At 38.3% G+C, this 14749-nt stretch overlaps 2 protein-coding genes across 2 annotated transcripts; one reads left to right on the top strand and one right to left on the bottom strand.

Moving 5' to 3' along the window:
- Nucleotides 1-244: 244 nt before the first annotated feature.
- LOC103137158 (AP-1 complex subunit sigma-2-like) lies at nucleotides 245-7655 on the bottom strand. Its single transcript, XM_007550770.2, has 5 exons — nucleotides 7554-7655; nucleotides 5538-5716; nucleotides 3646-3754; nucleotides 2803-2940; nucleotides 245-1803 (listed from the first exon to the last, which is right to left on the bottom strand). Exons 1-5 carry the CDS (start codon nucleotides 7614-7616, stop codon nucleotides 1759-1761), a joined length of 534 nt encoding a protein of 177 aa, XP_007550832.1. The 5' UTR covers nucleotides 7617-7655; the 3' UTR covers nucleotides 245-1758.
- Nucleotides 7656-9395: 1740 nt separating this feature from the next.
- On the top strand, nucleotides 9396-14535 carry LOC103137161 (retinoschisin). Its single transcript, XM_007550772.2, has 6 exons — nucleotides 9396-9472; nucleotides 9771-9796; nucleotides 9886-10102; nucleotides 12390-12531; nucleotides 12616-12811; nucleotides 13496-14535. The coding sequence occupies exons 1-6, from the start codon at nucleotides 9418-9420 to the stop codon at nucleotides 13646-13648; spliced, it is 789 nt and encodes a 262-aa protein (XP_007550834.1). The 5' UTR covers nucleotides 9396-9417; the 3' UTR covers nucleotides 13649-14535.
- The last annotated feature ends 214 nt before the right edge of the window (nucleotides 14536-14749 follow it).

Here is a 14749-nt window from a genome sequence, read left to right as displayed (position 1 = left end):
TATCATTTTTGCGTGTACCACTTGGCGGCCATTTTCACCAAAATATCTTAGTACATTTGTTCTTTGCGGGTTGCCCCATCCAGTTGAAGATGAATGTGCCATTTCTTAAAGACAGCATTCACTTTTACAGTGACGTAAATCCACAGACCAATCAACGAATTCACTCTGCTGTCAATCAAATAACTTCTCCGCAACCTCCACCTTGGCCTGGTACCATCCCTGCACCACTACATCTAGGATCTGGGAGTGGAGAAGATGAAATACCTTGGATACAGTTTTGTTCTGGCCTGATCCCCATTGAACACTGGTGGGACCAACTCTGGAATACTGTTCATCTCAAAATGATGAACACAACCAAGCTGGTTGTTCCCCACAAATACTGGTTGAAGAATTGCATTACGTACTACAGCAGTGTGTGGCCAAGCTGGTTACCAGCATGAGGAAGAGGTGTCATGCTGTTGTGGTTGTGTATAGTTCTCCCCCGCATCACTGAGTCCCCTGAATAAGCTGTTGAATATGTCTTATTTCTTCAAACTTCAATCATCGAGTCCCATAAACAACACCAAACAAGAGTCAAAAAGTAGAATAGGATGTTTAGGATTGGCAGAAAGGATTTGGCAAATTTATTTGGGTGCAACCCATGTACTTTACTCGACCCACAAATGGAATTAGCTTACAAATGAGGCACCATTTAAAAAGAAAACACAAATTTTCCCAATGTTTGTGCTAAATATGCTTGTTCCTTATCACAGTGAAGTTGGATTGTTTTGTGGTCAGTGAGCGGGTCGAACATAACTTGGATGCCTGAGAATCTCCACTTAGAGAGATTTCTTGTAGTAATATGTGAAACCTTGATCCCAGAACTACCGTGGATGTTAACCTACTGGTGGCCTCTAAACATGTGAACAAAAGCTCCATCATGCTACAGAGTTAACATTTAAAGGGCATATATCATCATGTTTACCTTTTTTTAGTTTCACTTGTATTTAGGGAGAACTGTAATTATTATTATTTTTTAAAAGACACCCAAGCTAAAGGCAGACAAGAACTTCACCAAAAAAAAAAAAAAATTGTGAAAAGTGATGACTCTAGGTGTGAACACTGAACTCTATGGTCATTATAACATACCCTGACCCAAAACCACCTGCTCAAACACAAGTTTATTTATTTATTTATTTATTTATTTTTTTTTTTATTTATTTGGTGATGTCTAACAAACTACTGCGACACCAGGATAATTCTATTACGTAGTGGAAGTGAATGGAAGCAGCTGAAAGTGTCACTTTTTTAATAACATGTAATCAGAATATGCCTTACTTACCAGGGCTTTGCTGCACTACAGTAATGCATCTGGCAAAATGTTATTCCAAGGACACAGTCTGTCATTTCACTCAACTTGATTATTCCAACTGTGAGTAATATTAACCAAAATATGTTTTGGTGAAACAAAATTTCAAGCTAGTGATAAATTAAAATTATTATACCAACTTTAATTTATTTATCTTTCATATTTACAAGATTTGTAGTTTTTTTTTTTTTTGGATTTAAGCTATGATGATATTTGCCCTTTGAAATCTGTGACTCCATAAGACGTATAAGCTTTGCTATGAGGTCAGTATGAAGCAGATAACACACCAGAAACTCATTTTCATGTCATAATCCAGGAGTCAAATTTGTCCATTGCTGGTGTGTTAATTCTGATGGCTATAATCTATCTAGGGCTACCAATCTAAGACTACAGCAAGGCCTACTTTGAGTTTAACAAACTGTACCTGCAAACAGACGCATCTGAAAGTCTATATTCTGCAAATCACAATAGCAAAGAATACACAAGCACAGAAAGAAACATGTCAGTTTCGATCGAGATGAAGCGACCTAAATGCAAGAAACATAAAGCACACTGAAGAGCATTACAAGACAAATTACAAAAAATAAAATGAGGAAATATTTAAGAACCAGAAAGAATTTAACTACAACTAACAGCAGATATATGGTGGTGTATTTACACCACCATATACATTTGTTTGGTTATAAATGTGGGGTATTGCTATGTCTTTGCTGTCATGTCTGACCATGTACAAAGATTGTAAGATTTTGAAAAAAAGTCAAAGTCCAACATTTACTGTTTTTGTTTGGATGATGTACATTGCCATATTTGTGACTTCCTCTAACATCTTAAAAATGGATATCCTGCAGACAAAGTGGTGGCAGAACACTTCTAGATAGTCTGGTCAAAACTACATGGCTTCTCAACAACAAAACTAACGAAGACAGTAATGTGCTTCAGCACACACAGCTCCAACTGCACTTGTTTTAGGGCAAAATCCTGTCTGATGTCACGCAAGAAAGTGAATTTTCAATCCTGACACCAAGTCAGTTTTTCTAGACAGAATAAATGATTATAACAAGAAACCATTATACACACACCGACTCCCATTCACCAACATTAACAGCCTTTCACAGCGAGTTAGTGACCTGTAACACTTGCGTCTGCTTACTAGGCATTAGTCATTGTTTTAAAAGCTTGTTCATTTTATTCAATTGACAAACACTTAAAATTTATATTCAAATCTAATGAAAAAGTAAAAACTATAAAAGGAGATTATTATTTATAAAGACCTATTATTACTATCCTCATTAATAAACAAAATTCTCACTAATTTAACCATTATTAAAGTGCAGCAATGCTACTATGTAAAAGATGCAATTTATTTGTCATTTATGTAAAAAAAAAATGAAATAGAAATTAGCTAAAATGTTTATTATAATAATGACTGCTTTACCAGTGAGTGCAGGTCTTACCTCCTGCAGTAGGTCCGCCTGCTCGATGGCCTTCAGGACGTTCTTCTTGGACGTTTCCTGAGCCTCGCCGCCCAGCAAGAACTCATCCAGAATGAAGTAGGCCTTCTCAAAGTTGAAAATAATGTCAAGCTCACAAACCTGAAAAAGTAAATGTACACAGTACACGCTGTGGTCATTGCTAAGCTCAACTGGTGGCAGCCTTAGGCCTTTTACAAACATACCTGGGTCTTTATAAAAACAAATATCTTTGTTGTTTAAAAATAACATTGTACGCATGGGTTCGGTTTCAAAAGATTTTGTTCACATGAACCCGTACAAATGAGAGGGTTCATGAACTTTGTTTTAAACATGCCAAACCAATAGAGGGCAGTGTAGCGCACAGCTAAAACCTCTTAGCCAATCAGATTGCTTCAAAACGACTTCCGGTTAGGAATTAAACACAGTACCAGGAGGTTTGTGTGTGTGGATATAAAGATCAAACTACTTTTAAAAACCGTGTTAGAATAGGAAGTGAATAAAACTAAAGACGATGTCGATTGGGAATTGTGTCAAACAAGTATGTGGATTATATATCGGTTCTTTGTCGCAGACTGCAGTGCGCAGGACCCCAAATCTCCATTTTCCCCATACACACACACACACGAAGTTTTCTTAAATCCCCACTTTGGTCGAAACTTTTATAAGTAATCATTTTTAATGATATCAAAGTTTTTGTGTGGCTAAAAGGCCAAAACACATTAAAATGTGTCTGTTTTCCCAGATATCTGGGACTTAAAAAAATAAATAAATAAAAATAAAAACAATACAACATGAATGGAAACTGAGCAAGAGATCCAAACGCACACTGCCAAAGTATTTATCCAGCAGCTCCACGTATCTGTGGATGATTTCCAGTGTGATGAGCTCATTGTCCTGGTCCTCTATGGCACAGCAGAAATACAGGCTGGCATATCTACAACACAGCAAGAACACAAAGTGCTCAAATACTTTTACCTCTTTTACCATAAAAACACAGGAAAAACACAATATTTAGAATCACAATCATCATTACAACATCAGTACAGTCGTAAAGGGTATCGTAAATGATCGTGTCATAATTTTCAGCAACGTTCAATATGTTCTTGACATATTGCAGCACCTGGTAGGAAGAGATGACTACACATTACACAGAAGTGATATACAGTACGGTTTCCCTCTGCACTTAAATACTGCTGAGAGAGGAGTCCTTGGCCGTTATTAAAGATGGCTGCTTATTGTGCGCAGCGTGTTCATTAAAACGCCAGGAGCCAGAGGAGGATGCTGAATCAGTTAAGCCCCTGCCACAGTTCCTTATCCCCGATAATCCCAGAGGCTCTCTTTAAGCATGTGATGATTGGCTAATAAAGAAGCTGGTCAGCTGGTCCCCTCCAGCCACAGGGCGGGGCGAGCAGGAGGCGGCGAGGGACGACGGTCCGCAGAGTCGTTTTCAGACGGGAATAAAGGTGTTGCCTGCTTTACAGAAACACAAAGGCAGTTTCTTGCTTGTACATTTCCTGTTATTTATTCAACTCTGTGGAGGTTTTCCTTGTGCACTTCATTACTTCTCTCTTTTGCAAGTCATCACATTAAAAAGATACATGATAAATAGGATGCTTTCCTTCATAAAAATAATTCTTATGAGGATTTATGTCCTTAAACGTTTAGCTTTAGTAACAATATACTGCCGATTCCCTGAAGGAGCCAATTACCAAATATAGTCCAGCTGTGCGTAATGTAATCTCAGTATTAATTCAAACAAACATTATGAAGACAAAGGAGACATGCCAGTGCAAAAACACAAAATATTAATAAGTTTTTGTGTAGTTTCTAGTGCAAACATCTTAGTAAGCCTGAGATAAAACAAAACTAACTTACAAGTAACTTTTCAAAAAGACATGGGAAGGAACTTGTTTTAAGTCAAAACTTACCTAATATTGATGAAAAAGTACAACTTCCACTGGTAGATTACGTTATGTTTTTAAAAAATGTCTGCCAAAAATGTCTGCTAGTACTTTTTAAATCAGTATCAAGGGGTTATTTAGTTAAAAACAAGCTCCTATATCTTGCTGGAAAGTCACCTGGAAATTAGTTTTGTCGTATTTCAAGTCCACTTCGGTGACTGTACTGCACTAATTGATAATATATTTATGTAGATGTAGAAATACAGCTAACATGTTTCATACTTCCTTAACCTTTCAATGCAGGTTGAACCTTACTCAGAAGGGATCAAAAACTGCTTCCCCCTTTCAATTCACTCTGTGCGTATTCAGGAAGCAAACTTAAATCGAGAATCTGAGGCGAGACTTAAAAACTGGTGTTCACAGACGCACTCCGTTCAGTCTGACTGAGTTTGAGCTACTTTAATAAGTAAAGTGGGCAGTCCAGAAAAAACAGCAGTGACAAAAACAAAAAACCTTTTCATTACTTAACTACAGCTTGTAAATAAACCTGTCTGCTTAGGCACCTTCAGTCCCATGTTAATCTTTTCAGCCTGGGCCACCCAGCCTCACCAATAGTCTGCCTGCTCGTCCGTTGGCACAGCAACAGGATATAATGAGGGGAAAATTGATACTCCTCCTACTTGTAGTCTATTCATGATGGTTTTATCTCATTGCTGACAGCCGTTCCTGAGCCACCCGACCGAACCACACAACCAATTAGTCAAAGAAGGTTCAGATAAGATCAGTGTTCTTGGACAAGCCCTAATCACCACCCACCTCTTATAAACAATCTTTAGGTCTCTCCACTCCAGAAAGCTGCACATTTTAGGCTTCCGGGCCAGGACGGTCTGCACCAGCTCTCTGGTGATCTTCTTTTTCTCTTTGTCAGACAGAGGCACGTACCATTTCTGCAGCCGGAGCTTGCCTTGACGACTGAACAGAAGCATGAACTGCATCTGAAATGAAGGGATGACAAAACAAGAGATGTGAATGAAAAGATGAGAGGAAGGAGTGGGCGGCAAGGAGACACAGTCGCAGAATACGACAATAAACGTAAAAAAAAAAAAAAAAAAGAGCCAATTCTCTTTATGTGAAGGAGAATGAAGCCATTCTGGTTCTGACAAGTTATGCCAAATTAAGAAAGTCGACATGGATGTTGTCCTGTTTAAGATGGCAATCAATAATTCTATATTTCACTAAAAATTACATAAAGACAATGGATTAATGTAAATAATACTAGATTGAATTAAGTCCTAAAAATGAGCAAGTTATTTATAAAACTGATTTTAAAAAAAGTTTTTTCAATCAAGCCTTTGAAAAGCTACAATATAGCATTTCTGTATTAAAACTAATTTTATTGACCTTATGCATTCTTATTTTGTATTAACCTAAATTTATTGGGGGTAAGGAGGTTTGAGCTGTGAGCAAAAAAATAAAAATAAAAAATCTGGAAAAACAATATATCAATCAGTGTGTAATGAATCAAGACACATCATTTTTTCATTAGTTTAAGTATGAAAATAAATACATTAAAATTTCTTCATAAGTTGTGAAAAAGTATTTTCCCCCTTAAAAATGTCTGTTGTTTTTTTTTTGTTTGTTTTTTTTTTTGGGGGGGGGGTTGCTTTTGTGTCACAATATTTAAGATCAGAAACAAGTTCTGATATCAGACAAAAATAATCTGCTTAAATATACTAAATGGATTTTTCAAACCATATTTTCACTTTCTGACAGGGAAAAAAAAAAGAAAAGTATCCAAACCAACCTGGCCCTGTATAGAAAAATAATTACCACCCACCTGCTATCTAATTGCAAGTATTTTTTTTTGCAAAACTAATCACTATTTGCCCCTTGGCGACAACTCCCATCAAGAATTTGGGAATCTTTTTTTAATGAATTCTTGGAGTAATTTGGGTAATCCCCTCCTGGGAAGTTTAACATTCTCCCATGCTCTCTACATTTGTAGATAATGGACTCTCTCCAGACTGACACATGTCAATGACTTTGTTTCCCCAACTGTTCCTGATTTTTATTTTATTTTTTTTACATCTTTCACTTAATGAACCATTTGGAAATTGCTTTTTGTCTTTACTCATTGTATCTTATCTTTGTCTGGAAATAAAATCTGCTTGTTAATATGAAACGTTTACAGTTCAGAGAGAAACAAAAAACAGAAGGAAAAAAAAACTGGAAAATGTGTAAAAAATAAAAATAAAAAATAAAAAAAAACTAGACCATGGGGCAAAGCCACCCGTGTATTCAATTGTACTGACGTCTCTGGATGCAACTACAGCCACCAGGAGAAGCAGAGAGATCAATAACTAATGAGACCCAAATTAATCAATTCAAAAAAAATATTTTTCTTGTACAAAAGAGTAACTTGCTATAAAAAAAAAAAAAAAAAAAAAAAAAAAAAAAAAAAGCCAGTCTCACCAGGTTACTATGTATGTATACTGTTTTCACAACGCTCTGTTTTAGTACAAATTTAATTTTTACCTAAACAGTTAAGATAATAACCCCATAAAATTAACATGACAACATGATACATTCACGGTGTTTCTATGACAAAGCCCTTCTGGCTGTCAAACTATTCGGTCAATTATCACCAGTTGGTTAAACATCATCATACCGTTATGAACACAGCGGAGCGGAAGTACCATTTAACGCCGTTATTCTCCGGTTAGAATTAGCAAGTTTTCGCGTCAGACACACAGTCTAAAACACGACATTCCACCCATAATTTTAAGCCTTTTAAATTTCACATTCCAGCAACACAGCTTTAAAGCTACTCACCATGAATAACGCACTGAATTTCCGTCTGAAGAGATGAGCAGCCTCACTTCCACCATATACCATAGGCAGGTGAAACCTCGCTTTCGATTGGCTACCGACAAGCTGGTGATGGCTGTGATTGGCTAACACATGTCAACAGTGCCCGCCTTTTAAGCGCTTTAATTCAATACTCTAAATCTTATTGGATGCTTCTGACAGCAATCACATCACAACTTTGCGGTAATGAGAACATAAAAGCATCAAATTTCAAACCAAAAACGCCGGGGATACCGTGATGTTATTAAAGTTTTAAAGGAAGTAATGTTTATTTAATGTAGGACACTGACAATGACATTTTAATTAAGCATATATTAAAGGAAAAGGAACGAGAATCAGGTCTGCATCGACCAGTATTTAGGTCAGCCTGGAGTCTATTGTGAATGGGTGAATCTCAGATCCAACCTGCCCCAAATCTACAATTTTATATACAATAATACAATAATATGTGACAAATATGAGTGGAACAGTAAAAAGCAATGAAAAACTGATGTCAGAAGAGAGACACTTATTGCCCTAGCAAGGATTAGTTCACTGGTTGCTTTGAAGATTAGGATCTCTTTCTGTACAAGAATGCTGTGTTTGAATGCTGATAATTTAGATCACAATAACAAACCGAACTCTGATCTCCAATCAGATAGATTAGTTGCCTAAATTGGCCTCAGTAAAAACAATCAACATCTGGGATTATTTAGCGCAGTATTCATACACCTTGCACTTTTTGACATTCATATCATTAAAAACATATACAGATAAAAACTACTTTTGATTTGACCCATAAACTATTATTTAAGCACACAGCTGTTACCTTGAAGGTTTTATTTATCCGCCTCTCATGAGTCTAGAGCTGTGTGGGCTGCAACTTTTACCATCCAAAGAGCCATTTTGGCTCTCAGTTCAGCTAAATAAAACATGCCACAAACGTTACATGACGCACTGAAAAAAAAAACAAAAAAAACATTTACAATTATAATTTTGGATATGTAATTAGAAATTTGTCATTTTTAAATAGCTACTGTTTCATAACTATTTTGATGTTTTAAAACAAATAAAAAAACATTTTGTAAAAAGACCATGAACAACTTTTTGTGGACACTTATGTAAAAAAAATAATTAAAAAAAAAATTAAAAAGGCACAAAGTTTCCAATCTAATGGCAAAAAATACATCTAAAAATACTTCTGGTACTTTAAGTGTCATTACCTTGTGGAAATTTGGTGAAATTGTTAAAAACCTGCTAAAAAAATGCATTTATTCTTCTAGTCATTAGTTGGTTCTTTATCATCTTTAGCTACAGTTGTTAAGGATCCACATATAAAGCTATGACTTCCTGTCCATGAGTTTGACACATGTGAACTAAAACATAAAACAAAAGACATTAAAAACTGTTACAATAATGTGAAGAACTCTTCTTTTTTTTTATTTGCAATGTACTGTATGTCACAAACAGAGTGACTTTTTACTACTTAACCAAACTAAGCGATAGTTTAGCCATCTGTCTTTTAACGGTTACAAATTTCTACCCCGTTCCTGCTGGACGGCAGCCGACGATCGAAGAACACAGACCAGAAACCGTCACCGGTGTTGAACTAAACGACGTGTTCCTCAGGCCACTGATGACCACTTATCTGAGGCTCTGTCTCTGCTCAGCGTTGACATGAAGCTGTCCGCAAAAGCACAGATGCTGTATAACAGAGCTGTCCAAAGGGAGGCGTCTAAGTGCCACTAAAGAGTATTATGAGGCCATCACAGGCCCGTGGATTATAGTAATCCTGTCCACCAGAGTTGGGTATCACACACATGTCATTCCAGCACAGCTGAAGAAGAAGATGGAGGTCCCGGCTCACTGTGCTGCTGCGTTATTCCTCCTGCTCCTCTCTCAGGGTAAGTCGCTGTGGACGTGAAACATTTTCCTCATGTTTCTTCGTAGAATTGCATCAATCACTGCTTATATTGTAGGACGCAAGTGATTACTTTTGTTTTCTGAGCTGTGCAGTTTTGCTTTGGAGTATTATGGTTATTCACACACAGACTGACTAATAAGATATCTATATGCAAAAAAAAAAGTCTCTGATGAGTTATTTCTCTTTTTCTGTGAGATTTAGCTTTGCACATTGAATTTTTACGCAACCCGTTCTTCTGACTGTTCTTTTTTGTTGTTTTTCTTTTAACACTTGTGCAGCCGTGATCACGGTTAGATCACAGGAGGTGAGATTGTGCTTGTACTAGAAGGCTGAGATCTGGTTTAAGGTGAGTGACCTTGGATTGACTCCTCTCTCTCCCTGTGCGTTCCTCAGGAAGAGGAGGCCGTCCAGCAGGAGCAGGAGCTGCAGGAGGAGGAGCTGCAGGAGGAGGAGCAGCAGGTGATCGAGACGTGGACGCGGAACGTCAAGGCCTGCACCTGTGACTGCGAGTCCGTGGATTCGCCCACGCGTACCCCCGCTGCCATCTCGCCCATGCCGTCGATGACCTCACTGCCACCACCTCAGGGTCACCCACTGAACTGCATGCCAGGTGAGGAGTCTGCAAGCCTCTTCCGGCTTCTGCTGGATGTCCTCCATTTATTAGGAGGGTTTGAAGGAGAAACGCCAGGGGTGTAACTACAGGGGTGATTAAAGGGCTCGCCTTACCCTTAAAATATAATTTGCCCACCCCGACTAAAGCTGTCAATCAGTTTGTTCATGTCATATCATTCATAGATTTAGTGTTTTGTCCACGGTCCATGTCAGTAAATGACAGAAATGCACCTTTTGTTGTTTTACAATTGCAATTAGTAATTTTTTTTGTTAATTCTTTTAAGTTTATGTTTTTCTTTTAAATGGGACATTACATGTTAATTAACATTTACATCTAAATACATGAGATTATATCCAAGTGGATCATTTCCATCTCTAGTCCCATTGGCTGTTTAATAATACGAAAAATCAGCCTCAGACTGTTGCACATACATAAAACACATAAAAAACACCTTTATAACGGAGAAAATGAGGGTAAGCAAACAGTTGTTTGCGATTTGTAGTCTGTAACAGTTCAATAATTTAGATTTTTAAGTTGATCAGTTGAATAGAGTTAGCGTAATGGTGCTAAAAATACAGCTGTATACAAGCTAGGGCTAGCGTAGCTTAGCTAATCGCGCGACCAGAAAAATTAGCCTGTGCCCTAAGCCTCCGTAACAAGTAAATCTACTACATGGTTTTCACAAACTAAACAGATACATGCGTTTTGTTTGGTGTTAAATCTGTTATTCAAGTTTTGGCCCCACAAAAGAAAAGAAAAAAAAAAACCTGACCAACACATGCTAATGACGAACACCTCATCCAGACCGGTAGTCGTTTCCAGTGGAATTCATTGCCACTTTTTACAATTTAACGACTTTCTTCGCAGGAGGACGAATGAAAGGGGATCAACAATGACAGCTTCAGATTTAGATATGAGCCGTTGTGCTGAACAAGCCTGGCATGACAAACGCTGTTTGGGTAATCCCATTACCTGTGCGGGAATGTGGTGAGCAGATTAGCGAGCTCAAAATAAGGCCTGCCCTGTACGCAGGAAGCGTGCATCAGATAATGCCCCAATTATCTCCTCCGGTCTTATCACGCTATTCTTTCGGTATCAAAGCTCAGCGTAAGCCGGATCACTGTAAATCTGGATACAGGAACTTCGACCTTTCTGCCGTGTTCGCTGGTCTTCGTGATGCTCTTTAACAAACTTCTTCAAAGAGCAACTGGATTTATACTGAAGTTAAATTACACACAGGGAATTTACTGGTTACTAATTAGGTGATTTATTAAGGAAATCAGTTAGATTTGATTTGCGGATCAAGTGGCTGAATTATTTTTAATCTACTTTAGTCGATGAAACAAAAATAAATTCAGATTTGTGGTGAAAACATGGCAAAATGGATTAAAGTTTCTGAGATATTAACAGTTTCTGTAAATGACCAACATTATTGGTCATTTACAGCATAAGATTTATTCAAGACTGGACCTTTTCTTTACTATCAAGAAGTTCAAAAACGTATTCAGTTTAAAGAAAACGCCGAAGAAAGCGTTCTGACGAGAATGTAAAAGAGAAATATTTCTTCAATATTAGCTTTTTTTAAACTGATTTTATGTTAGTTTCAGAGCGATTGACAATGGGACGATTAAACAAAATGTTTTTTGGCACAGCTAGCATAATTAGGGTTGGGCAACTTTTGAATTTGAACATTCCAGTTTCAGCTCCGATTCCAGTTCCTAACAATTCTCGATTTTGATTCTGTTTAGAGACAAGTAAAAAAAAAAAAGAGTCTAGATGGTTTAAAAGAGCCACAGAGATCCAGTCGATCCTCGACTTCTTAATTCATTGTAATTCGAGGTTATGAGTCTATTTTTCTTTTACCAAAAGGTGTCGTAGTTTGCCTTTTTTACATCCATGTCACTGACCGTTGAACTGACTAGTATCACTGTGTATATTATATTGGATCTATTTTTTCTGACGAATTGTTAATCTATATAAACGAACTGAACTGTATCAAGACTGCAGAATGTAACTTTTGAATACATTACTTTTAAGTATTTGTTGAAACTGTCTGTATTTTGTCAGAATGATATGAGACAGAAATCAAACTCCTCTTCCTTCTCTCAGTGCTAACTGCAAGCAACCAATCAGAATCAGGAGACGGGTCTTAGCGCTGTAAATCATGCCTGTGTGCGGCCACATAAATGTGAAAATTTTTTTTTATTTTTAATAAAAGTTACATACTGTAGTTTTAAAGCTGGAAGGTGATGGAGGAAAAAAAACAACACTTTTTCCTCCACAGAATGCCCGTACCACAGACCCCTGGGTTTCGAATCGGGATCCGTGTCCTCCGACCAGATCAGCTGCTCTAGCCAGGACCAGTACACCGGCTGGTACTCCTCTTGGACCCCCAGCAAGGCTCGCCTAAACAACCAAGGATTCGGGTGAGTGACCCAGTTAGCGTCTTACCCTGCACGTTCTGCAACAGAAACGGGATCTGTTGTTTTTGTTTATTTTTGTTGCTACAGGTGTGCCTGGCTGTCCAAGTTCAACGACCAGCACCAGTGGATCCAGATCGACCTGCAGGAGGTCGGGGTGGTGTCGGGGATCCTCAGCCAGGGCCGCTGCGACGCAGACGAGTGGATCACCAAATACAGCATCCAGTATCGCACCGTGGAGACGCTCAACTGGATCTACTACAAAGACCAAACAGGAAACAACAGGGTGGGTCCACCAAACGGCGGTCAGGTCGAAAGAGTGACTGACAACTGCAATGTTAGCAAGAGCTACCTCTTATTGTGACGCTGCTAATGCAGTGCATAATAAAGGTACTGGTTCTGCCGCCTCACTTCGGCCAGAGAAACTGCAAAAAAGGATTAGAAACAAGACATTTATGGACATTTGTCTTCAGCTCAACACTTTGGAGAAACATATTTTGTTGCAAAAGCAGCTACAATGGAGGGATGTCTAAACCAGACTGAGGCTTATTACCATTCGTCTCTGCAAAAATAACTCGCCATAGATTTATATTAGATAAAAGTTTAGACTTTGACAAGGCCATTCCGACACTTAAATAAGCTCTGAGGACTTCCAGGATTGCTTTCACTTTCCCATCATTTCTACCTCTCTTCCCTCACTCAGAGGTTCACTCAGATATCTGATATCTGAAAACACCGGATTAGGCTGGACTTCAATTTCAGCGTAAATAGGAGCTAATATTTCTCCTTCTCCTCTCACATTTGCAAGCTTAGTTTGAGATAGTCTGTCAAAGAAACTTGAGGTTTTGTGGCTGCAATGTGACGAAGCGTTCAAAGGTTTACAAGATGTGAATACTTTTTGGGGTTTTCTGCAACAAAATGTGTGGAACGACGACAGCAAAACGAGTCATTTCGCTTCTCTTTTCCTCAGGTCTTCTATGGAAACTCTGACCGCTCCTCCACCGTGCAGAATCTGCTGCGGCCCCCCATTGTAGCGCGTTACATCCGCCTGCTGCCTCTGGGCTGGCATACCCGCATCGCCGTCAGGATGGAGCTGCTGATGTGTATGAACAAGTGCATCTGAAGACGAATGGGTCCGCTCTTTCGTCCCACATTCACCCGTTTCCTGCCAACAACAACTGAAAAAAAGGAAGAAAAAAGGAAGAAAAAAAAAAGGGCCCCAAAAAAAAAAAGAGGGCATCGATCCAACACTGACACACTCAGTGTCTCACATTTGTCCTTGAACACGCCTGCTGGAGACATCCACACATTTTCAATCGCCAACGAATTGAAGACAGTGTTGGATCAGTGGTTTGAGAACCCGGAAACATGTTCGCAGCTCGCTTTTGAGGATTAAAAATTTGAAAAAGCTTTGCATTGTTTGAATCAAATGAGCTTGTTTTATTGGAGATTTACAGTTACAGATGTAAAACATGAATATTCTAAAGTCAATACGCTTATGTCGAGTTAGGGATCCGTATTCTCCCTGTTTGGGGGGGAATGAAGGAAAAAGGAAAACAATAATAAGCAGGTCAACACAGACTATGCTACTAAATCGTGTCTGTAACAAAAAGCACAAACTTAACACTTGATCTCGTTTAAACAGCTGATAAAACATTGTTCTGTTATAAATATTACCAAACAAGTAGTCACACGTCAGTATTAATATAATACATGGTGCTCCTTTGGAAAAAATGGTAAATTTCAAAGAGAGCGACGTACCGTGACACGTACAGTCCGTACGGCCGCGTCTCTGACTCGGTCCTCTCTCAAACACACACACACACACGCACGCACACACTGTGCATATGATGAAAAGGAAGTGAGAAAGAATTTACATGAGTCAGGACAATATTGCTGAGCCACGACAGCTCTTCAAGGTAAAACATTTAAAAAAAGGGGTTAAGACTTGTTTCTGCAGAGCTGCTCTCGTGGCACTTCATTTCCAAAAATAAAAAAACAAAACAACAACAACAAAAGAAAAAACAAACAAAAAAAAAACAGTGTTACAGTACTGGGCTTCACTCTGAGATTATCTGAAAAGCTCCTACCAAATGGTTCAGCTGGTGTAATCAGTCCAAAAACACAGCAGTGCAGTAACTCCCAGCCAGGTCAGAGAGTCGGTATCTGAAAACGCTGCATTGAAACGGAATGGGTTAAATAATATTTAAAAAATAAATAAATA

This window comes from Poecilia formosa, unplaced genomic scaffold (genome assembly GCF_000485575.1).
Source record: "Poecilia formosa unplaced genomic scaffold, Poecilia_formosa-5.1.2 Scaffold37, whole genome shotgun sequence".
NCBI lineage: Eukaryota > Metazoa > Chordata > Actinopteri > Cyprinodontiformes > Poeciliidae > Poecilia > Poecilia formosa.
This window is presented reverse-complemented; position numbering and strand designations above follow the sequence as displayed.

Bases quoted from the DNA above. Each gene is read 5' to 3' on its own strand.
- LOC103137158 (XM_007550770.2), bottom strand. From the start codon at position 7,616: ATGGTATATGGTGGAAGTGAGGCTGCTCATCTCTTCAGACGGAAATTC. The intron at 3,755-5,537 runs GTGGGTGGTGAT...GCTGTGTTGTAG, and splicing joins CTAAAGATTGTTTATAAGAG to ATATGCCAGCCTGTATTTCT. The intron at 2,941-3,645 runs GTGCGTTTGGAT...TTACTTTTTCAG, and splicing joins TGGATAAATACTTTGGCAGT to GTTTGTGAGCTTGACATTAT.
- LOC103137161 (XM_007550772.2), top strand. From the start codon at position 9,418: ATGGAGGTCCCGGCTCACTGTGCTGCTGCGTTATTCCTCCTGCTCCTC. The intron at 10,103-12,389 runs GTGAGGAGTCTG...TTTCCTCCACAG, and splicing joins CCCACTGAACTGCATGCCAG to AATGCCCGTACCACAGACCC. The intron at 12,812-13,495 runs GTGGGTCCACCA...TCTTTTCCTCAG, and splicing joins ACCAAACAGGAAACAACAGG to GTCTTCTATGGAAACTCTGA.